The 27,438-nt window shown below is 48.1% G+C and overlaps 1 protein-coding gene across 16 annotated transcripts in view; it reads right to left on the bottom strand.

Annotated features, from left to right (window-relative positions):
- Positions 1 to 27,438, bottom strand: part of FNBP1 (formin binding protein 1) — a 144,538-nt gene continuing 117,100 nt past the window's right edge. Inside the window, exons 9-18 of one of the 16 annotated variants that reach the window (XM_046021909.1) lie at positions 26,377 to 26,574; positions 25,241 to 25,423; positions 22,076 to 22,159; positions 19,464 to 19,478; positions 15,570 to 15,679; positions 10,510 to 10,642; positions 8,994 to 9,115; positions 8,567 to 8,706; positions 6,855 to 7,013; positions 1 to 3,069 (exon numbers count right to left, since the gene is read on the bottom strand). In XM_046021909.1, the coding sequence (XP_045877865.1) occupies positions 3,062 to 3,069; positions 6,855 to 7,013; positions 8,567 to 8,706; positions 8,994 to 9,115; positions 10,510 to 10,642; positions 15,570 to 15,679; positions 19,464 to 19,478; positions 22,076 to 22,159; positions 25,241 to 25,423; positions 26,377 to 26,574 (1,152 nt within the window). In that variant the 3' untranslated portion in view covers positions 1 to 3,061. Of the gene's footprint in view, positions 3,070 to 3,699; positions 7,014 to 8,566; positions 8,707 to 8,993; positions 9,116 to 10,509; positions 10,643 to 15,569; positions 15,680 to 19,463; positions 19,479 to 22,075; positions 22,160 to 25,240; positions 25,424 to 26,376; positions 26,575 to 27,438 lie in introns of those variants that run through there. The other 15 variants (XM_046021924.1, XM_046021908.1, XM_046021910.1 and 12 more) reach the window with 15 other exon arrangements.

The following is a 27,438-nucleotide window of genomic DNA, read 5'->3' as shown; positions in this document are numbered from 1 at the left end:
CAGAGGTTATACTTTTATTTAACGTTTAGAGGATTAACATATAGTTACAAGGTCAATATAAGCCTTCCAATGGAAGCACTTTATTTGGTTTAATTCCATCTCCAGAGACAAACGGGCAACTCCAGAACCTTCACAATGGCAGGGGGCCGTTACAACACTGAAATGCCTCCAAAGTTTAGAATTAGTGCCACACACACAAACCAAAACGTTTAAAGGTGCTCAACATCTGGTTAAAATAGAATTTTGGATCATTCTTTTAAAGAAGAATGCCATAAGCGCAGGGAGGCAGGGGCATGAGCAAGTATGAAACGAGGATTTCTGGAAAAATACTCAGCATCCATGTCACTTTTCCACGTTCAGTGAACTCTCTCCTGTAATTACAAATGTCACCAGGACGCCTACGTGGGGGCCCTGGGCTACTGTCCTCGAGATAAGCTACAGCTTATCTGGCCTGAGCCTCACAGTCTGGAAGCTTCCGGGGGGAGCGCAGGACAGACCCAGAGGAAAATCCCATGACAGCTTTCCATGCCTCTTTATCTTGCAAAGGAAAAAGAGGGTAAATGACAAGTTCCTCCCTTTCACGTTGTTTTTAGGTCACGTTCAGGGCAGGTGTCTTAAAACTTAGTCATTCTTACAATAACACTATTCTAGCATGGGGGAGAAGTGACAGGCCAAGGGGGGTGGGAGGGATCCCCCCAAGGAGCAGATGGGGAAGCTCCCCTACTCTACGGCAATTGGTCCACAGTCCTCTAGACGAATTTCCCAGGACGATCCCCAGAGCAGAGAAGATACCTCAACTATCCTCTAACAACTCATCTCCTTGAACGAGCTCGGGTTTGCAGCGCTCCCCTTCCCACGCGGCCGCACGGACCTGCCTGAAGGAGAACACCAAGGCCAACACGGAGAAGCACCTATGACCCGTTCCTTGCTGGACGCAGGCGGTACAGAAGGAAAAACAAAACAAAATGAAAAGGCGCAGGGGTTCCAAGATACGAGCATAGTCTATACTGGGCTTAGCAGACACTAAAAGAACGAATCACTGTAGCTTATACCATTTTCTCTACGCTGCGAGAAATTCATTTATCCTGACCCCAGAGTATGAAAGATGCAATGCACATGCATTCCCGAGGCCTGAAAATCGATTTAAAAAACCATGTAGCGTCCTTGTGGAGTGGACAGCGGTCCGCTTGGCCCGGGGAGATTCAGAAGTTCGTGGAGGTACCTACTCCCTGCCCCCTACCCCGGCTGGCGGAGAAGCCCTCCATGGAGCCGCTGGGCCGGCCCGTCCTAACCACACACCTGCAGGTTTGCAGGGACACGGGGCGTCTGCAAAGCACGAGGCGCTAGACCTCGCTGCAGGGGAGGTGGGCAGCTGCCGTGGGGAGGGGAGGCGCGCGGCTGACAGAGCAGCCCCGAGCCGCTCGGGCAGGGGGACGGCTGGTCATCCGCTGAAGGGTTTACCCCCTTCAGGGCGAGACAGAGACACAGAAAGACAGAAGAAGGGGTGGCTCATGCTCGCTCGCTTGCCTTTAAACCCAAAGCCACTTCCTCGTCACCTGCTTACCCCAGGCATCTGCCTGCTGGAAGTTTCTTCTCGTCCCCGAGCTGCTCTCGGAAGCAGGCGTGCAGTCGTGGTCAACCCTGGTTTGCTGAGAGGAACCCTTTTGTGGCCCTTAGCACCTGTCCTTTCTGTCCCTGTCCCTTCGGCTCCCGTAAGACATCCTTGTCTTAGATTCATAAATGTCGAGGAGAATTAAGGATGTTCGAGGTGACCACCCAGGTACCAACAGCCAAACGAGAGAAGACAGAGGCTTCTTGGGCTTCGGATGGTTCTCATTCACAGAAGCTCGCAGCCAGTGACTTCTCCTGACCGACCCTGTTGGCACCAGAGACGGGAAGCTACGCCGCCCTAAGGCATGCCTGGCCATGGGCTACATGGTCTCACGTTTTCCTCAAGGATCCGTAAGAAGAAGGGAACTTGGCTCAAAAAGCCAACTCAATCCAGTCTCTGTGGCCCACGGAGCACGTGAGAACATGGAGAAGCCACAGGGTCACCTGAAGGACCGCCAGCAGCATGGGGGCTTTGGTGTGGAAAGTGCTAGCATCTTACGATGGGAATCTTGGGAATTCTCTCACTTTGCAACGAGCTAGTGCCCAGGTGAGCCTCGGGCTCTGCCAAGTGCCTCGCCCGGCGGCCCCCGTTCCCAGGGCGATGGCAGGGAGACGGCGGGCTGGGACCTTCCCTCACTCCATGGCAGGTGGACACAAGCCTCTGCGTGTGGCCCTCAAGAGATGGAATTTGACTTCCAGTGTAGACCTTTCCAGGCCACGGAGCACAGGCCCCAAATCAAAACGTGTGTGTGTGTGTGTGTGTGTGTGTGTGTGTGTGTGTGTGTGTAAGCGTGCACGCCACAGAGGGGGCTGCGTGCCTGCATGTGAGCGCCTGCGTGTCCCCCACAGACATTCTCAGGCCAGGAAATGTTGCAAGAGCTGATGGTTAGTATGAGGCGAGGACCCCTAGCCAGAAAAGGACCACTGAAGGGACTCAGGACCCGGGAACCCACCTGTGACATTCGGGCGCTCAGTCTGCCCGGCGCACGCCTGACCCTCTTTGTCCAGATTCTGTTAGTCTCCCCGGGGGAAGACCGGTGGCGAAGTTTTCACGAAAGGCACAGTGTGAACCATGGACGGGCCAGGATGCGCCAGGTAGACTGAGGGCAAGGCAGGGGCCCGGGAAGGAGGGAGCACGTGTCTAGCTGCCTTCCGTGGCCCCATGTGGGGTGGAGGGGATGGGGACAGGGACAGGGACAGACCTGCCCCCGGAGGGGTGGCCGGATGGGGCCACGAGAAGCATGCTGTCGGAAGTAAAGAAAGGAAAAGGCAAGCAGCCGCGTGGCAGGTGGGGAGAGGATGTGGCTTCAGGCCTCGACGACAGAGGGGGCCGCGGGCCGGCCCAGCCCGGGAGCCGTCTACGCGCACGGGTGCCCAGGCCTGTGGAGACAAGCAGACCGAAGGGTTTCTCCGGGGAAGGCTCACCGAGGCTCTGGCTCCTGCAACGTCTCTAGGGATCTACAACACAAAAAGACAGAAAGAGTGTTTAGAGGGAGGCCGGTGGCCGGGGCGGGCATCTGGTCTGCACCGCCCGGGGGCGGGGGGACAGCTCTAGAGCAGTGGGGTGTTACCATGGGGCACGTGGGAGATAAGGAACTTTCACGGTCTCAGGTCACCTCAGGGGCTGGCCTTCCCTTCAGGGGGAAGAGAGGCCCACGCGGCAGACCCCTCTTTCTGGGTCTGCTGAGTTTCGGAAGAAAGAAATGCAATCCACTTTCCAAGCGGATGCAAGGAATTTCGAGACCTGGTTCTCTCCCCCCACCCCACCGACGCCGTCGGCGCTTTACCAAAAAAAACCAGTAAAATCTTGGTGAAAAGGAAAAAACCTATCACTCAGCAATCAACAGTGAAAGTTCTTCATCCGGAGGAGGCAGGAGGGGAGGGAGACAGAGACTCGGAAAGCCCTCAGGTGCACACAGGGCGAGAGACAGAGCGGGTGTCATCATTTAAAAGGGTGGGGGAAGGGCAGAATTTTAAAAAAGCATTTGGCCGGAGAAGGTCCCCATGACTGAAGACAACAGAGTTAAATGCCCGGATTACACAGAATCATTTTCTCGGAAAAGGTGAAAAATCATTTAAAATACACAACACTGAGAAAAATACGTTTATTAGAGAGGCAGATACGAGGGTACAACCAGGAGGAGCCAGACAGATTCGTTTCTTTCAGGGTGAGAAGAGAGAGAGAGACAATCATGTTGGCCGTGTTGGAGCGAAACTTACTCAGAACACAAGTGTCTACAATAAAGTCAAGGCTGAGCAGCCGGCGGGGGACCTAGTCCTTCCGGCCTCCCCAGCGGTTACAAAACAAAAACGGTCATTAGGCAGCAGAATCACCAATAAAACAAACAGACAAGAGAGTCAAACGTTAAAACAAGGAATTCAAGTCACCCTTTTCGTTTTTAAACGGCAGTATATACACATATATGGGGGGCGGGCGGGCGGGGGCGTTTCAGACATATTTCACAGAAAGCAATTTAAAAAAACCAAACTGAACCATGAAAGAAGAGAGTCGCGATCCAACTGACCACGGGACGTTCCTCTAAATATTTTGGCAATTATTAAATAGTCACATCGTAGACCACACACACACACACACACGTGCACGGCACACAAACAGCTGCTTTGAGTTCTGGGCATGAGGAAGCCGCAGCCCCGTGGGCTGGGAGGGGCCTGGCGGGAGGCATTATTCTTGGGGGGTGCCCAGCAAGTTTAGAAACCCGTGGGGGAAGACAGGCTTCTGTGCATACATGAGGAACCTCGACATGTGTGTCTAAAATAAAAGGAGAAAACTCTACCCACAAGCCGAGACTTGGCTTCTTTCATTTTAGCAGATAACCGGGGATGGTAGGAGGGGGTTGAAAAATACCAAAGTATATTCTGGGCAGAAATGGGAATTCTGATTCTTTGGGAGTGGTTTCAGGATTTCTCCTAATACTTGGTGCATTGACCGGCTGGCACCGAGGCACTGTTCCCTCCCTCGTCCGCAGCTGCCTGTGCTAAGGGCCTGGGGCACACAATTTAACATCAGAAGCATTCAATTATGCGCCCAAACTCAACACGCGCCCCACCCCCATCCCCGGCCCCACAAACCAACTGAGCCATTTTCTGAATCAAATTTGCACAACTGTTAAGAAAAAAAAAAAAAAGCCCTAAATAAATAAACCCACAACAACGTCACGGAATGCCATACTTTCCAAGGGAGGCTTCCAAAGGCTCTCGTCCTCTGCCATTTTACGACTTTGTCAGAGTTTGGTTCACTTCCTGTAGCAGTTCACGGGCTGGCAATGGGTCCCGTCATTAGACAGAACGCTCTGGTTTTAATAGCTGAGGTCCCCTGCTCGCCTGGGTCCATGCCCAGTGCTGTGATCTCCCCAGCTCGTGAAGAAGAGGAACCCCTAGGGTCTCAGGGTCAGCCGAGTTACTGGCGGCAAATATTCACAAAGGGGAACAGAAACGATTTTCCTGAGAGGTCTGGGGTCCAGGGTGAATGGCTTTACCGATATTACGTCAGCAAAGGCAGAACAAGGCAAAAGAAACCAGAATCACAAAATGCTATTTTAAAGAAGCGGGTTGACCAATGTCCGTTTCCTGCTTTGGGCATGTGCACTACAGTTCCATCGGAAGCCACCACCGGGGGGACACCTGCTGAAGGGTACACAGGACGGCTCTGTATGGTCTTTGCAACTTCCTGGCAACCAATCATTATTTAACAGCAGACCGTGTATTAAAAATCAGGCTGTCATTAACGTTCACGAAGTTCCATTCTGGTGGTCCTGGGGAAATGAGGACAACTTTCTGACAGAATCCACAAGAACCTATAACAGTGGGACCCCCTGCTGTTGTTTTTTTAATCAGCTTTTTTTTTTTTTGGTAGAATCAACTTTAAATCGATTTGCGCTTATAAAAGGAGCTCACAGTATAAAAGCAAGGAGCTAATTTCCTATTTAAAAGTAGGAAGGACATGAGTAAGTAATTCTCAAAGCCAAATAAAAAGAAAATCAGAACCTGACCCCTGGGTCGTGAGCCCTTCCTAGCTGGTTCTCCGGGACCGCACGGTAGGTTCTGGAAATGGGCGCGCAGCTGGGGCAGGGCACGCCTGTGATCGATTTCACTACCTTTGCTGCTGATTTAAAAAAAATGCAAATCCCCACACGACCCAGATCCCCTTCAAGACGGTGAAATACTTTAGTCTGGTTATGGTTCATTATGTAAAACGAGCTAACAATTCTAAAATGCTTTTTCAGTAAATTCATATTTTGGGTCTTAAAGATGCCAAGGATTAAAAAAAAAAAAAGGACCCAAAACACGCCTGTGAAAGCAATGAGCTGGCGGGGGGGGGGGGGGGGGCGTCTGCGTGTAGAAGCAGCTGCTGCTGCTTATAGCCCCACCTGGGGGCCTGTGAGCTGAAGACCGCTCCTCCCGCCACAAAAGCTCACGCAGAAGCACGCTGGTTTTTTCGGTCAGTTACCGAAACAGCACTAGGGCATCTGATCATCTCTGTCAAGGGCAGCCGGGAGCTCAGGGCCTCGTGTAAAAAAGTCTACTGGTTAACCGTTAACCAAGCTTTTCCAGTTTTCAGCTGGTTGTCTGGGATCATGCAGACGGGAGAGGAAAACACGACCATCTACCAACGATCTTAAACACATTGAAGGAAAAATACACACTTTTAGTACCAATATAGGACTCGTCTTATTCTTTCCTCGAGGAGGGGGAGGTTTTATTGATGACTTCCTCCAAAGCCAATGATTGTAAGATCAAACAAACGAGCGTGGTTCAAGTTATGAAGTTTCAAAACGTAACATCCTAAGGGGGTTGCGTTCACGGCAGTTGCGAGAGAGAAACAGCACGGAAGTCTTACCCACCCTGCTGACGTGTGAACTTTTAAAATTCAGAAATAGCGATGAGAAGCTAGAAGGCAACTTTTTTTTTTTATACCTACAGATACTGCCAGAGGAAGAATTGTTTATCTGAGTTCAAATGACAAAATTGTAAATGGGCAGTTGGTAGCTTTCCTTGTCCTATTCCGTGAGCAAGTGAAACGTTTTATAGTCAAAACCAGCCAAGGAAATTCGGGTGTCGAGCGCCCACCGGCCCACCACGTGGCCACGGGACAGCACGCACTCCGGGGTCCTCCGGCTTTGGAAGAACCGCCTGGAACAGTCATAGTTGTGGGGACAGACAACTCCAATTTTTTTTTTACAGGTTTTTTTTTTTTAAGTTGTATTAAATATAAGTCTTAGCACCTTTGGCATTTTTGTCCAAATAGACTTCGACGTACGAAGTGGGGACATAACCCTCTTCGTCTTCATTTCTCCGGATGCGGGTCCACCCGTCGCCTTTGTCTTCCTCGATCACGTACAGCGTTTCTCCTTCAACCACGGAGATGGTCCCTTCATTCTGACCTGGAGAAGCAACATCAGAACAGCTCAGGCTTTTCGCCGAAGCCAGGCGGAGCACTAACGGGGAGTTTAGCAATGGAAGAGGGGCAGTGAGGAAGGGACGGACGCGTGGACCCTGCAGGGGCTCCTCCCACGCAGAAGCTTCCAGACCCACCCCTCAGCCCCCGCGACCCTTCTCCAGTCCTCCAGGGAGCCCCCTCTCTCTCCCGGGAAGCCAGGTGCTCCCCCAGGGGACATCTTTGGTCTGCTCTTCGTCCGTCTCTTGCAGGGAGCGTGCGCTTATGGCTTTAATGACACCTGTTCAGACATTGTCCCCACTCCTTAACCGGGGTCCCCAGGACCACTTGCCGAGGTTACTGCCCCAGAACAGCGCCCACTGCTCACACAGCGTTCTCAAGGGCAGACTGGCCGGGGAGCTGCTTAAAGGGGTGTCGTGGGGGTGGGGCCGAGGCGTGGGAATGAGATTAAGATGGCGACCTGCGACCTTGAACCTGGAGCTTTCTTGTCCCACCGCACAGGTGGTCTGTCGTGAGAAGATCTGGAAGATCCCTCTGTCCCAGAGCTTCCCAAACCGACCTGAGCTCAGCCTGCTTCTCCCACGGCCTCCTTCATGTCTTTCTCCAGGGACATCGTTCTGGCAACTCTAGGCTAATCTTTCAAACCCTTCATCCCTGTTCTCCCACTGGTCCCCCACACGTGACAAGACCTATCCGAAGGCGCAGCTCGAACGGTGCCAACGCCCCGCTCAGACGTCTTCAACAGCTCCTCAACTGCTGCCAGATAAAATCCAGACGACCCTCTCCCCCTCCCCTAGTCTCAGATTCTACTCCTCCCACTCAGATGTCTAAGCTCCAGCCCCACCAGCCCACGCGTCCCTCACCTTCCTCCCTCCGATGCACAGAGGCCTGGAGAGTTCCCTGAATTAATTCTCTGAAGGAAGTGAGTGCCCTGTCCCAAGAGCGCCCAGCACTCCGTACCCCACCTCTGGTACGTGCCACCAGCGGACCTCCCCCAAATGTGTGTCTGTCCTCGCTCCCCAGCGGCGGAGGCCACACCAACCCATCCCGTAGCCCATCCCTCTGGGGGCTTTACAAGGCAGGATCTCCTGGAAATACTGGATGAACAGATGAAATCATCATGGAGTGCCCGGGTGGCTCAGTGGATTAAGTCTCTGCCTTCAGCTTGGGTCATGGTCTCAGGGTCCTGGAATCAAGCCCTGCATCGGGCTCTCTGCTCAGCGGGGAGCTTGCTTCCTACTGCCCTCTTTCTGCCTGCCTCTCTGCCTCCTTGTGATCTCTCTCTGTGAAATAAAATCTTTTTTTAAAAAAATCATCAGTATTCCACACTATCTGCTCCAAGTAAGCTGCATGCACGCTGTTCCACTGGGCGGACCAACGGGCAAAACATGCAGCCTTGAGCCAAATACTGATGATGACGATGGTGAGCGGAACACAGGGTAAAACAAGCAAGAAAGATCTGGAAGGCTTCGGAAGAGGGTCCAGTCACAGCAGACGGGACAATGTGCGCTAGCGGGGAACCGGGCGGACGCGGGTCACCTTCGAACGTGTAGAGGGCTTTGCAGGTCCCGATGGCGGGCAGGGGCTCCTCCTCGTCAAACTCATCGTCGAAGTCCGTGGCCAGAACCTTCCCCTCACCCTCCTGACTCTGCTCCTCCGTGTAACTGCCATCCGGGCTGCTCAAGAGAGGAAACCACGCAGCAACTATAGCGACTGCCCAGCGAAGCGCTCGCCCCCTGCCCCCCGACTGCTGCCACCAAGGCCACCTCGGGTCACCCTGCGTGCTCCATCGCCGCCCCACGTGGCCCGAGGGACCCACGCCGTGGGGAAAGGGCAGGTCAGGCATTGCGGGCTCTTTGGTATACGGAGCAAGTGCCTTCTGCTCATTTCTAGACTCCAGAATTGCAACACGGATACAAAGTAAACCCGCCCCCGCCAGACGGCAGGCGTGGCACAGATACTGTACCTCTCGCGGTCCTGGGCGCAGCTGTTGACTGTGGCTGGGTTCTGGGCGTCGAACATTCCACTCTGCCGGCGGGCCTGCTCGCTGCGTGCCGGCAGCCTGCCCTCCACCTCCGCCAGCCAGGCCTGCGAGCAAAAGCCACCAGAGACAGCTCAGCTGAGGGCCCAACCCGGGAGTCTTGAAGGCCCCGGATTCAGTGGGGCTCGATGGTCCCTGAGGCTGAGATTCAAGAAGGGCCACATGCTTGGGGGAGGGGGTCTCCTGTGTCTCTGCGTGCAGCTGTACAAAGTACCCACACGCAACGGCTCCCAGCGCATCTCACATAGGAGAAGTAAAAGCAAGCGGGCTTAGGCCCACGATGGGGCAGAAAGAGCCCTGGATTGTGTTACAATCTTGGGCTTTTTTTTTTTCACCCCTTAAATAGGCTCCATGCCCAGCGTGGAGCTCAACGCAGAGCTTGAATTCACAACCGTGAGATCAAGACCTGAGCTGAGATCAAGCATCGGGAGCTTAACGATGGAGCCACGCAGGTGCACCGCTACTCTGGGGCTTTTAAAAACAGCTGTGTGAGATCAGGTAAGTCGCTTCTGGCTCCTTCTGGCTCCAAAACTCTATGACCATGAGCCCCCGCTGGAGAAGGGGCTCCTGTCCCACAGGAGCAGAGACTCAGTGTGAAAGCTACATGCACCTTTTGTTTTGAGGAGTGAGTCACTCTTTTCAAGGGTAAAGAAATGCGTCTCCAGGAAACCAAATTAAGATAAAAGATAAAATTATCTTGGGCAACACTTGAAATAGTGTTGAAAAGGCCAGAGGAGGAAAAATAACCAGGAAAGGACATTTCGAGGTTCTAAACCCTCTGATTGGCGGATTCCAGGAAGAGTCTTAAAAAGCCGTATCTGACCCTTCGTTGCTAGAAGTAACCGATTCCGACCCGCACGATCAGTCACTGCTGTGTTTTTCCATGTTCTGGAGCCTCAAAATTTGTGGGTAAAAGCAGCCTTCTGCCCATAGCTCTTGAGTGCTCCTCTCTCCCTCCTTAAAAACTGTATTATTTATCTTCCCTACTCATTTCTAATTGGTGTCTCTCAGCGGATGTCACTTCTATAACCTTTTGATAATGGGTCCTTTGTAAGAACCATAACGTATCTGACTTGATTTTTTTAACTTCTGGGTTCACAACAGCCCACGCACAGCTGTCTCCTTCATCGGCAGGGGCTGGAACGGGACCGACCAAGCCAGGCACAAAGGACAAGGCATACAAATACACTGATCAGTGTCGGGTTTAGGGGAGTCCTGGGCCGAGGGCATGCCGAGGGGCAGAACAGCCGGGGGGGGGGGCTGTGTGTGTGACCACTTTTCCTTTTATCAGGACTCACCAGCCTCCCCCCTCCTGACACCCTCCAGCCACATCTCTTGCACAAATCGTTGGTGTGCTACGGCATGAACCCAGCTCGACCCCCAGCCCTTCCTCGGTTTCTTTTTCTTCCAACGGGGCTTTTCACGCACAGCGTTTTTGTACCTCAAATTTCTGGGCTTCTAGTCGCAGTTTTTCTATATTTTGGCTCACTTCGGTTAATTTGTGATCCAAACTGGCTGGGTCTCCCATCTGAGGATTCTTTAGGTAAACATCTTTCATTTTTGTGATGGCGTCTCTGAAAAGAAAGAGGGAGCAGGACACAGTAAAGGTCAATGTCATCGGCCACGTGTCTTCTATGACCTCGCGCCCGCACGAACCGGCACATGGGATGACGGTGTCACAGCGCGGGCTGGAAGGGAGCATCGGGACCCGCTTTCATCCTAAAACTCTGTAAGAATCCTGCTCCTGAGGTCTGTATAATCCAGAGACGGGTATGAAAATTTCGGTTGCCTTTTCTGAATGGTATCTGGTACCTCCCACTGCCCTCTGCGATTGAGAAACAAATGAATCGCGTCCCTCCCGTCGCCGCCAAGGAGGAAAACTGAGCTCCAGCTGGCACTCTGGGTCCCACGGGCTACCATGCGTTCAGCTCGTGGAGGAGCAGTTACCTGCTTTGGAAATTTTATGACACACTCTTTTAACTATTAAGAAACCAAACCCACAGTTGGTGTCCATGACAGGCGGGCAACCGAGCCTCAAGGCGACCCATCACCAGGCCCCATGGCCTTCTTGAAGCCCAGAGGGCATCCGCCCGCAGCCGCCTGAGCCGATAATCCCTCCAGAGTGTGGCAGCCATGCCTGGGGCTATCTCTGGGACCAAAGGGCTCTTTTAATTTTTAATTCTGGCTCCGAGGAAAGGAGGGACTGAGGAAAGGAGGGACTTTCCGTAGGGTTCAGAGATGTTGAAAGTTTAGAGCAAATGACTGTGCAGGTGGTAAAGGGCCAACTTTAATGAGCTTCAGTAAAAGGCAGCCTCGAGGGGCACCTGGGTGGCTCAGTGGGTTAAAGCCTCTGCCTTCAGCTCAGGTCATGATCTCGAGCCCCACATCAGGATCTCTGCTCAGCAGGGAGCCTGCTTCCCTTCCTCTCTCTCTGTGGGTCTCTCTGCCTACTTGTGATCTCTGTCTGTCAAATAAATAAATAAAATCTTAAAAAAAAAAAAAGGCAGCCTCGACCTGTTATACAACGTAAGACCAACGAAGCAAACCCAGTTAGAGTCATGGGAAATAGTTTAACTGAAACTATAGAAATAACAGGAGAATTTCCACAAGTCCCCACCCGGCCTGGGCCCGCCCCCTCGCATCTGAGCCTGCCCAGACCCCTGCCCCTTTGTGGGTACCCACCCCACCGTCCGCTTCCCCTCAGGCCACATCTCCCCTGCAGCCCTCCCTCCCCCTGCACTCCCTGCCCCCTTGCTTCTTTCCCACCTCGTGAGTCCCTTTCCAACTCCATACATTTGTTGTTATGCTTCTTACTGTTCATCGTCGGTCTCTTCCTACTTCAGAGCAAGCTCAGGGAGGAAGCTCTACGGGCTCAAGCTCTTTTGTTAACTTGGCATCTCCCCAGGGGCAGGACACTCTGTGGCACACAGCAGGTGCTCAGGAAGTATCTGAGATGAATAAACGCTCTTACAACAAACAAACCGTCCTGTCCGCCTTTACCAAATTCCTTTCTTGACCTTATGGCTACACCTCCAGCAACTGCCATCTCTCGGCCAAACTTCTCCAAAGACTTGTGGAGATTCATTACCTCCGATTCTCCTCCTCCCGTCTCTCCGGATAGGTCTCTCCAGATGTTTAACTTTATTCGTCTTTTCAAGGAACCAACTTTTGGATTTGCTGATCCTTTTTGTTGAGTGCGTATGTTTTTCTGTGTCATTAATTTACCCTCTTTCCTTGCTTCTGTTTTCTTGGATTCAATCTGCTGTACTTTTTCTCTAACTTCTTAAGATAGACACTCAGCTCGCTGTTGTTTAGTGTTTTTTGTTTTTAATACATACGGGAAGCTATAAAGTTCCGTTTGTGAGTGTTGCCTCAGTGACAGCCCAGGGATGTGTGGAATGTGGGTTCAGGTTCAGCTCTGCTCTGATATCTTCCAATGTCTTTTTTTTTTTTATTGTGCTTTCAGTGTATTTCTTTTTTTTTCTTCCTTTTTTTTTTTTTTTTAAACATAGGATGTATTTTGTTTCAGGGGTACAGGTCTGTGTTTCCAATGTGTCTCATGATTTCTTCTTTAGTCTCTGAGTTATCTAGAACTACATTTCTTAATTTCTAAATGTTTGTTACTGGTACCCAACTTTGCTACGGGCTTCAGAAAACACACCTTGAACGGTGTCTAGCCTTGGATGTTTGTTGAGATCTGCTCTGTGAAAACAGGGTGTGCTCAGGTTGTTGGAAATGTTCTATGTCTGCTTGAAAAGAATGCGCACCATGACATTATCGGATAGATGTGTCTGAGGCCGATTTTGTTAATTCTATTATTTAAGTATTCTGTCCTAAAAACGACAGATGCTGGCAAGGATTTGGAGAAAGGGGAACCTTCCTCATTGTTGGTGGGAATGCAAACTGGTGCAGCCACTCTGGAAAACAGCATGGAAGTAACTCAAAAAAGTTGAAAATAGAGCTACCCTACGACCTGGCGATCGCACTACTGGGTGTTTACCCCAAAGATACAAACGTAGTGATCCAAAGGGGCACGTGCACCCGAATGTTTATAGCAGCAATGTCCACAATAGCCAAACTATGGAAAGAACCTAGATGTCCATCAACAGATGAATGGATAAAGAAGATGTGGTATATATACACAATGGAATACTATGCAGCCATCAAAAGAAATGAAATCTTGCCATTTGTAACGACGTGGATGGAACTAGAGGGTATCATGCTTAGTGAAATAAGTCAATCAGAGAAAGACAATTATCATATGATTTCTCTGATATGACGAATTTGAGAGGCAACATGTGAGGTTTGGGGGGTAGGGAAGGAAAAAATGAAACAAGATGGGATCGGGAGGGAGACAAACCATAAGAGACTTAATCTCACAAAACAAGCTGAGGGTTGCCAGGGTGGGAGGGGGGTATGGAGAGGGTGGTTGAGTTATGGACATTGGGGAGGGTATGTGCTATGGCGAGTGCTGTGAAGTGTGTAAACCTGGCGATTCACAGACCTGTACCCCTGGAGCAAATAATAATTATATGTTAATAAAAAAATTTAAAATTAAAAAAAAAATTCTATCCCGAATCTGTTAATCTGTTCTACCAGTTACTCAGAGAACTGCGTTAAAAATCTCTCCCAACAACGACGTATTTGTATTTCTTATACATACTCATGTCAAAGGTATAGCTTTTTCTATGTTTTGAGATCATACAGTCCTACAGCTTTAAACGGAGCTGTTTGTTCTTCGAAGCATTTAATGTTATGACGTTGACCTTCTTGGGCCGAATATTTTGAGGGGTTTTTTTGGCCTGAAAGTCAGTCTTCTTCTGGCTGGTACTGGCCAACCAGTGGATGGTGTATCTTTTTCCATTCTCTTATTTTCAACCTCTCTCTCTCTCTCTCTCTCTCTATATATATATATACACGATTTAATACCTTATGAGTTAGCTGTGCCTTTTATAGGCTGTTGACACCAAACATACTCATTTTATTTTACAGATTCTACGTGCCAGGCATTGGTCCAAGTTCCTCCCATACACTGACACATTTAATCCTATTAATCTCCTTTTCAAGATGAGGAAACAGAGGTAAGGTGAAGAGGTTAAGATCAAGAAGAGGTTAAGAAGCTTGTCCAGGGGCGCCTGGGTGACTCAGTGGGTTGAAGCCTCTGCTTTCGGCTCAGGTCATGATCTCAGGGTCTTGGGATCAAGCCCCACATCGGGCTGTCTGCTCGTCAGGGAGTCTGTTTCCCCCTTTCTCTCTGCCTGCCTCTCTGCCTACTGGTGATCTCTGTCTGTCAAATAAATAAATAAAATCTTAAAAAAATATATAAAACTACCACTTTCATACCAAACTGTACTACTGCCTAATCGATTTTGTTTGTTGGCTTTTTGCATGACCAAATTTTATTTTATTTATTTTACTTTTTCGCATTACCAAATTTTAACTCCAGCTTCGCCACAACGAAATTTATGTAGAATCCCTCTTTGGCCTGTTTACAGGCCACAAAACCTCAAGTTATCTTTTAGAAAATCTCAAATAGATGAATGATTCCCCGATTCACTCAGTGAGAATTTGTAAGGCGAGAGATAATACATAAAGTGGTTTTTCCATCAGGATCACTAGCAAGTAGCCCCTAAGTGACAGCAAAGACCTACGGGCTACAAATGTGGGGAGGGAAGCGCAAATGAAGAGATTATCAACTCTTTTCATCTTATTTTTTGCATATACACCATCCTGGGATCACACTCACAGAACGGCTCAGAAAACTGGGAACCCTGGCCATGGGATCCTGACGCAGGAGCTTCTCAAGAGTGGGAAACCATCACCGTGCTGGCAGTTGGTGGGGTGTGTAGTAAGACATAATGTGATTTGTTTTCTAGACACTATCAGGACACTCTATAACAAGATATAGAGACACGAGAACCTCTGGCAAGGCTGACTGTCACTTATCCTCAAATAGGAAGACAAGGACATTTTAGACCCAAAACTAGAATGTGGGGCAAGGGAGGGGCGGTGGGATTCAGGCCACGCTCCTCTTCCTCATTTGTACAAAAAACTCAGCTACATACTCATGATTAAAAGAAAAGGGGTGGGGGATGGGCGGAACAGGTGAAGGGGACACATCGCGATGAGCCCCGCGTTGCGCACAGAAAGGCTGGGTCACCATAGCGTCCGAAACTAACAGAGCACTGGATGTGAACTGTCCTGGAAATAAAATTTTAAACTTAAAGAGAAATAAAAATAAACATAAAGAAGTATGGAAATACAGAGGAAGAAAAAAAATAACCAAATGTATTTTGTTCCCCAAACTCAGAGCAAAACCTATTTGTTAAAAGGATTCTCCTGCTCTGCAGTGAAGCCATCTGGTAGACCCTCCGTGAAAAAAACAAACAACAACAAAACCCCACACAGCTGAAATCATCCCTCTTCTTGAAGCTAATTTGGGATTTCCCATCTTTCACACTAAACTGGAATCTTGTAATAAGTCGCATTGCTCCACTCTACCTCTGATCCATCTCCTTCTGAATTTCTTTATTTAATTCATCGACTTTCTGTTGCAGCTTCTTCCTTCTCTGCTCGGGCGGGAGGTTGCTGAAATCCTCAGGCGTGGCACCCTGCGGACACAAACAGGCATGAGCCCGCGCTCGTCCCTGAGGACAGACGCCGCATGACACCCGCATGACGGGGCCCCCAGACACCGGGGTGCCGAGGTCCGCGTGTGTTTTCATGACCGAAAGGGAAGCTCTTTCCCAGGACACCCAGCTGAGACGTAAGATCGATGCATGCACACCGCAGAGAAGTCCCACACACCGGCTCGGGGGCCAGGTTTGCCCGCCAAACCACCTCGGCCAAGGCAGGAGCAAGGCTGCAGAAGGAGGGAGGGGAGAAAAAATTCCGACCCCGCAGGATTCGGTGAAGACCACATTCTGAGGCAGATCCTTCCCTTGACCATCAGTGTTGGCAGCAACACTGTGAGTGTGAAGCACGTCTGAGGCGTCTGCTCCCTTCCTACCACACGGGGCCAAGTGCCCCCCATCAACGGTCTCGTGTCAGACGCACCGCTTTACTCCCTACTCTGGGTCTGTCTTTCCACTTCTCCACGTGCCCAAAGTTTCCATCCCCACCAAGTGACAGATGGGACTTCTGGTTCCTCAGAGAATGTGGGGGGAAGGGCCATTAAAACATCTATCCCCCCCCTCTGCCCCCCTCCACCCCCCCGGCACTCTCTCCTCCACTGCCTCTAAAAGTTGGGTCACTCCTTTCTGACATCTGTAGGGTGACCTCAGAAAATCCACATAGGATGGGCTCCCCAACCTCCACACCAACTTCCCAGCATCCGAAAGCCATGCCAGCTGTTTCCAATCCAGCAGAAGGAGCCTATTTTGGTATCTTGAACCCCTTTCAGAAACAATGATGATCTTTCCCCGGTGCGTACGGTCTCAGTAGAAACCCCAACAGCAAAGCTTCCAGACTTCCAGATGTTTCCGAGTCAGGAGCTTCGGCCAAAGCTGTTGGGGGATCAAGTGCCTTTGACTCCACGAAGTGATTTTCATAAACAAAGAGAAATGGATTCAATTGCCAGGGATAAGCCAAGGAATTTAAAAAGAGATTTTACTTTAGAGCCAATGAAACAGGCTGGCTGGGACGTGGGGGTGGAAAGGAGAGGACCCGGGTAATGTCATTCCAAAATCGAGCTGAATTGGCCAAACAGCTGACATGGTGCTGGTGCCCCCGGCTCCCTGGCTGCTGGGACCGAGCGCCAGGGCTGCTGTGCCGGGAGGTGCGATGCAACCGCGTTATCGCAAGGCCACGCACACACCTTCCGGCTGATGTTTAGACTCGTGTGTGTGAGCGTGCCCGCGTGTGTTAGAGAGAGAGAGAGAGAGAGAGAGGAGTGAAACCAGAACACGGTTTGGTGGCTAGTCTGTCATGGCAAGCCAAGCAAGTTCAGTTGCCTCTAAAGCGAAAATGACCCAAACGCATCTTTCAGCACAGAAATCAGGCTACTTGTTTCCGTCCCCCGGGCAGTTCTCGGGTTGGAACATGTGGAACCTGAATCGTGTGCTTTTCGCTTCGCTCAGCTCCAGCACCGAGCCCGAAAGCACAATACCTTGTCTTCCTGCTGAGGTTACTTAAATCACATCAGCATGTTTTCTAAAATTGACGGGATTGTTTTGGTTTTTTCGGGGCTGGAATGCCATAAAACAAAAGGCGCACTGCTTCGGAAGCCAGGAAAGGCAGGGAGGGCGCCAATGTTAATTCCTTAATAGTTACTAAGCCGAACTGCGGGCTAAGAGTCCCAGAGAATTTTCCTACAAAGAGTGGAAAAGTTCTCATCTCTGTGCTGGTGAATACGGCGGCCACACACGGCTACCGAGCCTTTGAAACGCGGCCAGGGCAACTGTGGAACTGAATTCTACATTTTTGTTGGATTTTAATTAACCAACATTTGAATAGACTGGCGTGATGGATGGCCAGCGTATGGGACTCAGGGGTAGACTGTGAGCAGGTGTAAGGTTTACAGGGGTGAATAAACACTTGTGACTTATAAACAGATCCCTCACACAGCAAAAAATTTAACTTCAATTACTTATGAGAACTAAGTAATAATAATAATAAAGGAACAAATTAGGTCCCTTTCGATAGGGATTCTATGTTTCCGTATTGTTATTTAGAAACCAATCTCACGAACTGTGCCTCAGACAAACTTTGCATTGCCCTTGGAGGCGAGGTCATGGCTTCTTCTAGATCCGAAGGAGTGTCAGATGTCTGGAAGTACCTTGCAAGGCCATTAAGGCTTGGATGACTTTAAGCAATACTCTGACCTATGATTCGTTTTGCAATGAAGGAATTTATATTTCCAGCTTTGAGTCAGAGCAGACTTTCTGAAATCTTTGTTGTGGTCCAGGTTGGAAAGAGACTGGCCCCACGGGTGGCACTGGTTTTGCAAGATGGGGTCAACGCGTGCAGGGATATTTCAGTGGCTGTGGCTCCGGGAGGACCTTGCTTTAAACACTTCTGGAATCAAACGCTTGCTCCTGAGCCTCTCCGCGCAGGAGCACAAGAAGCGTAAGCTGCTTCTTTGGAGTTCACACCTTTTTCCCTCCAGGCCTCTTTGGGCAACACTTCCCTTCTTTACTGGCTTCCAAGTAATGGTATAAAGCAACAGTTCCATACCAGCTTGGTCAAATGATTTCTATCTCAGGCAGAAAGACCACCTACTTTTATTAATATTGTTATCTTTTGCTTCCAGTGCCTTGGCAAAAGACGAAATACAGACAGGGCAAGGAAGAAACCCCAGTACCTGAGAGACTCCGACTTAATTGACCCAGTTCCTCCCCAACTCATGCTGCCGCCCAAAGAGTTCATTGAAACATTTAGAGTGTTTTCCTTCTCGTAGAGACCTGAATTAAGGACTCGTCTGGGGATTTTATTTCACAGTCTAAGAAATGTTCCATTTAACGAGATACTCGTTTTCTCTAGGGTTGGGTTAGTTGCCAAATACTGAGTCAGGCTGAAAAAATTCTGGAAATCCACATGTATATGTATCCATGGACACACATACGAATGTGCAGATAAGGACCACCAGAAACTCTTATCCTGCGTTATCAACAGCAATGCATAAAGTGGCTGACCGTATTCCTGGGTGAATTGTTACAGTGTATCATTGTCCATAATTTTAAGACATTCTCAGCTGTGGTGTTTAGAATACTATGCAACTTACAGATTTCTGAAGTATAGTTAGGGGTTACAGAGTTAACGAGTTTCTTTTAATAAATTTAATGATTAGTCGTTTACTAGGGCTATGCGATTAGGTAGGAACAGCACAGGACACTAAGTAAATTATTTTAGAAAGGCTTAGGAGGCTCTTTTCACTGTCCATAAAGTCATCTTGTGATTTCTTAAATCGGCTATGCATAAGGCACCCACATATTTATGTAGTGACTTAAAGAGCCCATGGGTTGCAATTCTCCCAGGCTGCCTTGGAGCTGAGTTTGAGACTGGCAATTCCTGCCTGTCTCCTTCAGGCTCACTGAGTTTTTCACCTGCTTCTGTGGCTCCCAGGGAGAATATCTTTAGCTGTTAAATTTACTTTTACTCCAAATGATCCACAAATAAACTCCCCAATATCAAATATGTGTATTTCTGGTCACATTTAAATAAAGTTTATTAATATCTGCCATCCTCTTAAGGCCCCATTAAGAAAGGACACCAAATCATGAGTTAAGCGTTAATTTTCTTAGCAACTTGAAAAGAATTAAGATCGCCCCAGTAGGTTTTGGACCTTTGGATTGCACAGGTCTAACGAAGAAACACCAACGAAAGCATACGCAAGAGAAACATACACCCAAAAAAACTTGATTAGATTTGGGACATGCATAGAATAATTGTGCTTACCAGCTTGAGAGAAAGCTTCATGTAAAAATTGAAGAGGTAACGGGAAAAAGAGAGAGAGAGAGAGAGACAACACATCAGAAGGAGAGGAATTTGGTCAGTTGCACCGTATTAACATAACACATAAATTCACCTGTCGCTCGTGAAAATGACTTGCAAGTGGATCTGTGCAAACGTTCACAAGAGGGTCTGGCCCCTGCCAAAACCTTCCTTTCGCTGCCACGTTGCCAGGGCAAAAAAATAAAGATAGAAAAGGAGAGTTTCTGTTCACAGTTCTGTGTGGGTCACATCGGCCTGGTTAGAAGCTAAAATAAATTTGCAGTTGGTGACACATGCTGATAATAAAAGACAAAAATAATCACGTAGCCTTTTGTTCACCACATCTCACGTGGAAAGTTTTACTCACAGTGGGGAGCTGAAGAGCAATGACTTCCGCAACGTACAAGTAATGTATTTATTTCTCTTAAGGAACTCTAATAAACGTGAAGACTGTCATTTCTCAAAGGCATGAAGGCAAACTCTTGAGCGGGTGAACGGGTAACTGGGGGCTGGAAGTTGCTCTAGGAAACCATCTGCAGGATCCAGAAAGCCTCTCTGCACCAAGCCGGAGGCAGGACGATGCCCTCGCATCGCTCACCACCCCCGCACCGTGGAAGGTGTGTTCAGAGGCTCACATACACTCTGCGCCCTACCCATGGGGGTTACAAAGCACCTGGAGAGCTAATTGGACTAGCTGCCCTGAAAGTTACTGTTAGGAAACAGCCAGTTATCTCAACTACCCAGGGGCACTCCTTGCCATGCATTTCCTGACCATTATCAGGAGGGAGGCAGCAGGTGCAATTTTGCTGGGCCTGGAGATTAGCAAAGGTAGAGTGATTACTGGACACAAAACAGACTAAAAGGCATCTCCAAATTATTAAAAAAAAAAAAAAGAAAGAAAGAAAGAAACATTTGGCTCTTCATTAACGGGTGAGACATGGTCTATGGCCGGGAAGCAGTGTTTTGAGAGCATGGTGCGTTTTAACTTAGCTATCGTCAATCCTAAAAGCTCAGGCAGCTGCGGTAGGATCAAAAGGACCAAGGACCAAGGAACAAGCCCTTTGATTTTAAACTGGGAGTGCAGGGCATTAAAAATTCCTTAACCAGGTTTAAAAAATCTTATTCTTAAGATGAACTAAAAATGGACACTTCTTTCCAAACAGGCATCAAGCTTTGAAAGAAATCGCCCCGATAGGGGAAAAGACTTTAAGAGGCAGCGAGACAAAACTTTTGGGAGAACGAGGCAGCAGGTACAGGCGCGCTCCTGACTCTCCCGGCGGCCCCTCCTGTGAGCTTTAGCACAGATCGGCTGATCACATCTTGAGTTCTTTACAGACAACACTCAGGGTGCAGAGCGGAAAACTTGGCAAATATCTTCCCGGCAAGGCACGCTACCCCCTACAAATGTTTTCTCACACAGGATCGTCTAAACGTGGCAAATTCAAAGACCTGATGGTTGAACTCTGTACGCTTGAACTCTGTACGCTACCTGTTCTCTCTTCGGCTACTTCCGTTACTTACACGAGCCTATCAATTACATGTTCTTTCTTAAGCATTCCAAAAGAAGACTTCTAACATCAGAACTAACAGCACAGGAATGATGACCACTTCATAATAAAAACGAGTCGTTAGGATCGACAATAAATCTGAGTACCCATAGGATATCCCGGATTTTCAAGACAAACGCAGGGTTCTGAAGTGGACAGTGATGGGCCCTCTACAAGAAGCACCATCACGGGGTGTGGTATCCTCGTTAACAATCAGACACCGGTTTTCGGTCTCAAGCTGTAAGCCAGCCAGTTAGATCACTTAACACGGGAAACCGAAGCCTTTGAGAGAATACTTGTAAAGACGGCATTAGGTGCACTGCGAGACATCCGCGGAACTAGAAAGCGGTCAGTTTCAGGCAACAAGTATGGAGCCTTGGGAGCCACACATGTCAATAACACATGAGGGGACACAGAGCCAGCGGGTCCATGTGTTACTGCACGGCCACAGGTACGAACCTCAAGTACGAAGAAAGGGGACAGTGAAAATAAGTATGGAAGTAACGGTTGAATTTCGGTCCGTGGAAAGTCACGGGACGACTCTGTGACCTCGTCCACGCCCCAATGATTGTTTTGGTTCCCCAAGCTTCACAGCATGACCCCCTTACGGATCCACCTCCTTCACACGGGGCGGGGGGTCCTCGCATGATCTACACGACCGCCGTCTGTAAGAGTGTCCTCCTGCGACCGCGCTCTGCGGCTGCGGTTATGGGTGAGATTCTGCCCTAGAATCGCACCCGCGGACATCTTCTCAGACGGCAGTCACGATCAGCGAAGAACGGGCAGAGCCAAGCTCCGTCCACTGCCATTTTGGGGAAGCCTGGTTGTTCTTGCGAAGTTGGTCCCTTTTCCCACCCGAGCTTTCCAGATGAAGTAACTTGGGGCTGACTTTGTAGTAATAACTTGGCCCTTCCCGTGTCCAGGTCACCCAGGGGAGAATTTCATTGCCGGGTCCCCAGTCTTGGTGCTGTCCAAGGGGTTAGTACCTGAGCCGTGACTCAATGCCCTGGCCGTCACAGGTCAACTTACAACATAGTCCCTAGCTTCAAAAGCATACGTGGGTTTCCCTATCGTCCTCTTCATGAGTTCTTTGTGAAAACAGAAAGACTGAGTCTGCCAATAATCAGCAAGAGAACAAGATAAAGTGAATAAAATTAAAGTGACCATAAAATTGTAACATCTGACAGATAATCAGTAAGGATTTTCCAAACCTTTTGATCAACTTCGATGGGATTTTTCCATGCCATGAACTCTAACACATGCGGGGAAATGGGCCCATATTTTAGATTTAGAAGGCCCTTGTCGAGACCAGAAAGAGAAATCTTAATTTAAGACAACAAAATTACATTTGTAAATTGCAAGCAGAGACCACACTGTCTAGTTTCATTTTTCCTTGTCTTAGGTAAAGATCAAGAAATGGTTACGAAAGCTCTGTGGCATACTTTAGAAATGTTCAGTGAAACAAGATTTTCTTACAGATGCCAATGATTCACAACAAAAAACACATTTTATCCTGGTTCATTATTTAGACACAAAATCAGCTATGCTAAGAAATGTCTGCATAGGGGTCACACATTCGGATAATAGGAACAAAGGACTGAAATCTGGATCTGAAAGCTGCAAAACACAACAAATTAATAGATGTGTTAAAAATCACAGATCTGTTATTCTAGGACACTTTTCCTATCTTTGGCACAGCAGTCTTAAAGTTCAAAACGAGGCATAAAGGAAACAGAAGGACAGTATCATTTTCATCACGGACCCCGTAATCCGTGTACCTTCTGTGTTGAGATTGTTTTAAAATCAAATTTATTTCCCCAAACTTCAGATTTATTTTTCATTTTTGAACTTCCTAATTTTACTTCTGTGATGCATTTCCTTTTTCTTTTCTTTTTTTTTGTTCACTTCTCCTTCCTGAAGGAAGGGACCTCCAACATGACCCTCACTGAGAACAGGCTGACCCAAAATGAAGGAAGCAGAAATATGTTTCCACTTATTCACTAATTCTTCTAGACTGTGTATGTATGTGTTAACCTTCGGGAAAACAAAGCATGGAGAAAAAAAAAAATTTTTAACCGAGTTTTTGCTGAGCACAGATTTAAAGAGTAAGCAATAAAATTCATTTTGCTCATTTACAATTTTTAAAAGAGGGATTTTCCTCTAAATCATCATAATAACCCATTTCTCCTCCCCACCCTTTTTTTAAAGAGGTGTATTTTTCCTAGCCATCTTTCCCGTACACTTATTGATTACTGACATTCTTTGGTCTTTTCCCAAACATTTAGAGAACATCATGAAATACAGATTCGGAAAACCATTTGCAATCAACACACTCTCGTGGTGTTGAGGGAATGACACGGACACAGAAACGAATGGTAAACAATCACAAATATTCTGCATACTCCATTGTGAGGTTCCAAAAGACCATGCAGAGGTACTTGTTAGAAACAGAATAAACGAGTGCTTTGGTAAAGGTCTTGCAAGTGGCCGAGAGATGGGTTAACTGACTTACAGTTAACATTGAGCTTTATAGTGTTGCAAAAACACCGTGGCCAGATGCTGGAAATTCTTCCAGGAGCAAGTAGGATGGACGGGGAGTTTTCAAAGCCAGCCTGATAGAGCCAGGAACTGGGATCTAATTATAGAGCTCAACGCGGTCCATCATCCATTTCTGAAGCTACGCTCTGCCTTCTAACAATGGCTCTCTTGAAATCTTGAGGAAATTATATCGCCGATTCTTAACCTGATATGCTGGGGAACCTTAAGACAAGATAATTTCGCCAACTGTCTGTATTCTTTACAGAAAATGTTGCAAATGCCCTTATTAAAGGAACTGTGCATATACAGAATGGGGGGGTGGTTGTCCCTCATTCTACTTACTTACTTATTTTTAAAATACGGGATGCTTCGAGAATTTGCGTGTCATCTGTGCTAATCTCCTCTGTATCGTCCCAATTTTAGTATATGTACCACCCCTCGTTTTAGTCTCAGCTATTATACGTTGACATTCTTTTTTACCCAAAGGAAGGGAAGAGTAAAAATGATGTTTCTACGAGAACACGTCCCACAGCCACTGCCTTGCAGTCCCCCAGGTCGGGATAAAAGACCTTACTGGGCGCACGTGTCCGTTTACTCCTGACCGCCATGCCTCAATCTGGGGATGGCTTTGACTACACGGATCAGTTCGATTAATCTGGGACGCTCCAAATGACTTTATTCCACTTTTGTCCTCGAAACCAAATGGGTAACTCCTTTTGGCTCCTGGATCGGCTGCACAAAACCCCGTGCGTTTGACACAGGTGATCGTAACCTGAATGGCAAGCGGGAGTCGAGGGGACACCCGCTAACAAGTCAACCCTAACAGAGCATCCTAACAGACCATCCTAACAGATGCTCCCCGAGTGTGGACGTCACAGAACCTCGGACGACGAGGAGGCTCTCTGGTTTTACCTCTTTCTAACCTCATCTTTCGGACACTCAGTTTTCTTACCAGTAAAATAAGGACGTCATAGTGCCCAGGCTCATAGGGCAGTCGAAGAAAACCACGGAACAGCGTCTGGTACCCCGTCAGCGCTCAGTAAATGTCAGCTGCTTATTATCTCCACCTCCAATGATAAATCTGGCCTTAGGCCTCTTCCAGCCAACAGACATTTTATCACCATCTTCTACGTTCCCCAACACAGCTCAAGAAACCACCGTAAACTCGTGACATTTCCCCCTCGAACCCTGAGGCTTAGCACGGACAGAAGAAGTTCTGTGACCCTCACACTGTTCTCAGCAACCATCAAGCAAATATTTCCTGCGTCTACAGTGACTTCCAATTCCTCATCTTGGATGTCGCTGGCTTTGGAAACCGAATCTAAGCTTCCTTTTTGGGTAGAATCAAGGTAGAACATTAATGACTTAGATGTTTTAAAAGGGAAGTGGAGAAAAGCCTTTCTGAAATGTGCTCGAGACCCAAAGGACTCTGGGCCGGCTGGCTGGCTTTCTCTTCTTCTTTCCATCCACCTGCTTCCTTCTTTCTTCTCTCCTCCCCCTGCTGGGGTTCTTCTTTCTAGCTACGGTGAAGCCCAGGTCCTTACAGTTCCGTGTTACGGGAAAACACAATGGATTCATTCACAAACAAAATAAATCATGCAGAACGACACATGCGCCCAGAGCGCACAAGAGACAGGATTCCAGAGCAGAACTTACCCCACGCTTTAGGCTCCTGAAGCAATGGATTTTGGGTTTGGAGGTCACGAACTCGTTGAAGCGATGGGAGAGGGGTTCCTTTTGCTGCTTGGGAGACTGGGGGCCGTTGGGAACAGCAGAGGGTGAGGCAGAGGCAGGGGGGGGAGGGGGAGGCTGATGGGGGGATGTTAAAAGGGACATAAGCTACATGTAAGATGGAGCAGTGACAGAGTAAAATCAGAAACAAGAAGATAAGACACAAAACAAAATAAGCATCAAATCATATTTGAAATCCAAAGCAAGTAAAACACAAACGATTACATATTTAGGCCATGGTCCAAAAGAAAACATGTAGAACATGATGAAAAGTGGAGGTTTTAGTCAGTAAAGCGACGGAAGAAGAGCAAGAAATCTGCGACCAGAAGCTCATGCAGGCTCTCCCATGCAAAACTACGTTAGTTACGCTGAACCAGTTATGGCCAGAAAAGGGTCAAGATTTCTAAACCACCTAAAACCACCAGAGCTGGATGAGAGAACATAAAGGACCTTAGATGCCAAGGTTGTCAAAACAGCAAGACAGTCTTTGGAAAATTAAATATGCAGTTATTCTCGGGAGAGCGCAGTAATGGTGCCTGGACCACACGGGACGCCCAGGTCAGCGCTGTCACGCGCCTACGACCGCGCTACCAAAAGAAAACGCAAAACGTTCATGGAGGCACATGTTAACATGAAGTCAAAACCCAAGCTATTAACCCGTGGACACGATTTCGAACCCGAGCTGCTGATCAGCTGTTAGAGAAATCCCGCACAGCACCCCCTCTCCCAGCCGAGGGGACCAGGCGGCTAGCGGACTTAGCGGTGAAAGGCGTGATGGGAGATGGCTGAGAGGTCAGTAGAGGTCAGTGTTAGTGTGGATGGCACGAGTCAGGGGGCAATGCATCCGAAATAAGACAAACGGCCATGGCAAAGGGACCACCACCAAAGAGAAATCATGGTTTTTAAAATAAAACAGCACGCTAGCTCTTTTTTGGCATTCTGTGAACTACAGGCTTATGTTCTTAAGTTTTGCTTGGTTTTGTTTTTTAAAGACTAACCGAGAAAGTCACAATCGCCACACTTTATAAAACCCGTTTCACGCTGGGTCCAACCATCAGTACCTTATTTTTTTTGATGAAGGGCCACAGCTTTCCTTTGGCTTTGCCACCAAACTTGAGCTCTGGTTTGCCTTCTCCTCGGGAATTCGAGAGGCTGTTATCTGACACAGTGCGTTTCATCGGTTGGGTGTAATCCTCAAATTCGATGTCCCCGGGAGGCTCGAAGCCGGACTTATAAGCTTCTATTACCAGTTGGGAATCCTGAAATTATAGCCATCAAACACAAATGCGTTCAAACACGTGTGAATACTTTTTACACGACGAATTAGGATGGCCCCGAGAATAACTGCATATTTAAAGTCAAGAACTTTATCTCTATAGTTATCTACAGAATTATATCTACATTGATTGGTAACAGAGTTTTTCTAATGATAGTTTTTTTAAGATTTTATTTATTTATTTGTCAGAGAGAGAGAGAGAGCACAAGCAGGCAGAAGCAGAGAGAGAAGCAGGCTCCCCGCTGAGCAGAGAGCCGGATGCGAGACTCGATCCCAGGACCCTGGGATCATGACCCGAGCCAAAGGCAGAGGCTTAACTGAGTGAGCCACATAGGCGTCCCAATAGTTTTATCATTAGAAAGAAAAAGCACTATTTGTAAAGGTACAAGTCTAGCTGGATGGGAAGATACTCTCAACAGCCATTTTTCTGCAGCTGGAGAAACAAATATTAAGTAAGAAGGACTTTGCTAAAAGCAGAGAAAAATGGGCCACTGTTAAGCACTTCCCTTGAAAAATAGAGTAATACAAAAGTCTGGCTCTCACCAGGAGTTCTTAAGGTAGTTTAGCATACACAAAATCAAATCAAAGAGTAGATAATCTCTATCACTTCTTTGGTTCGTCGTGGTTCAGGGATATTAATTTTAATAAATATATATAATGATATAATATATAAAAATAAATATATATAATAATACAATATATTAAATTATATTTATTCTAGGATTTTTCCTTATGGATGCATTTGTTCTTAGACCCTCCCCCATCCACATGCAAGCTCTCGTCTGTTTTTCCTCTTTTGTATCCCTAGACCGAGATGGTGCCAGCAAGAACTGTGTGCAATAAATGT

The sequence above is a fragment of the Meles meles genome, chromosome 11 (genome assembly GCF_922984935.1).
Source record: "Meles meles chromosome 11, mMelMel3.1 paternal haplotype, whole genome shotgun sequence".
NCBI classification, from domain to species: domain Eukaryota; kingdom Metazoa; phylum Chordata; class Mammalia; order Carnivora; family Mustelidae; genus Meles; species Meles meles.
This window is presented reverse-complemented; position numbering and strand designations above follow the sequence as displayed.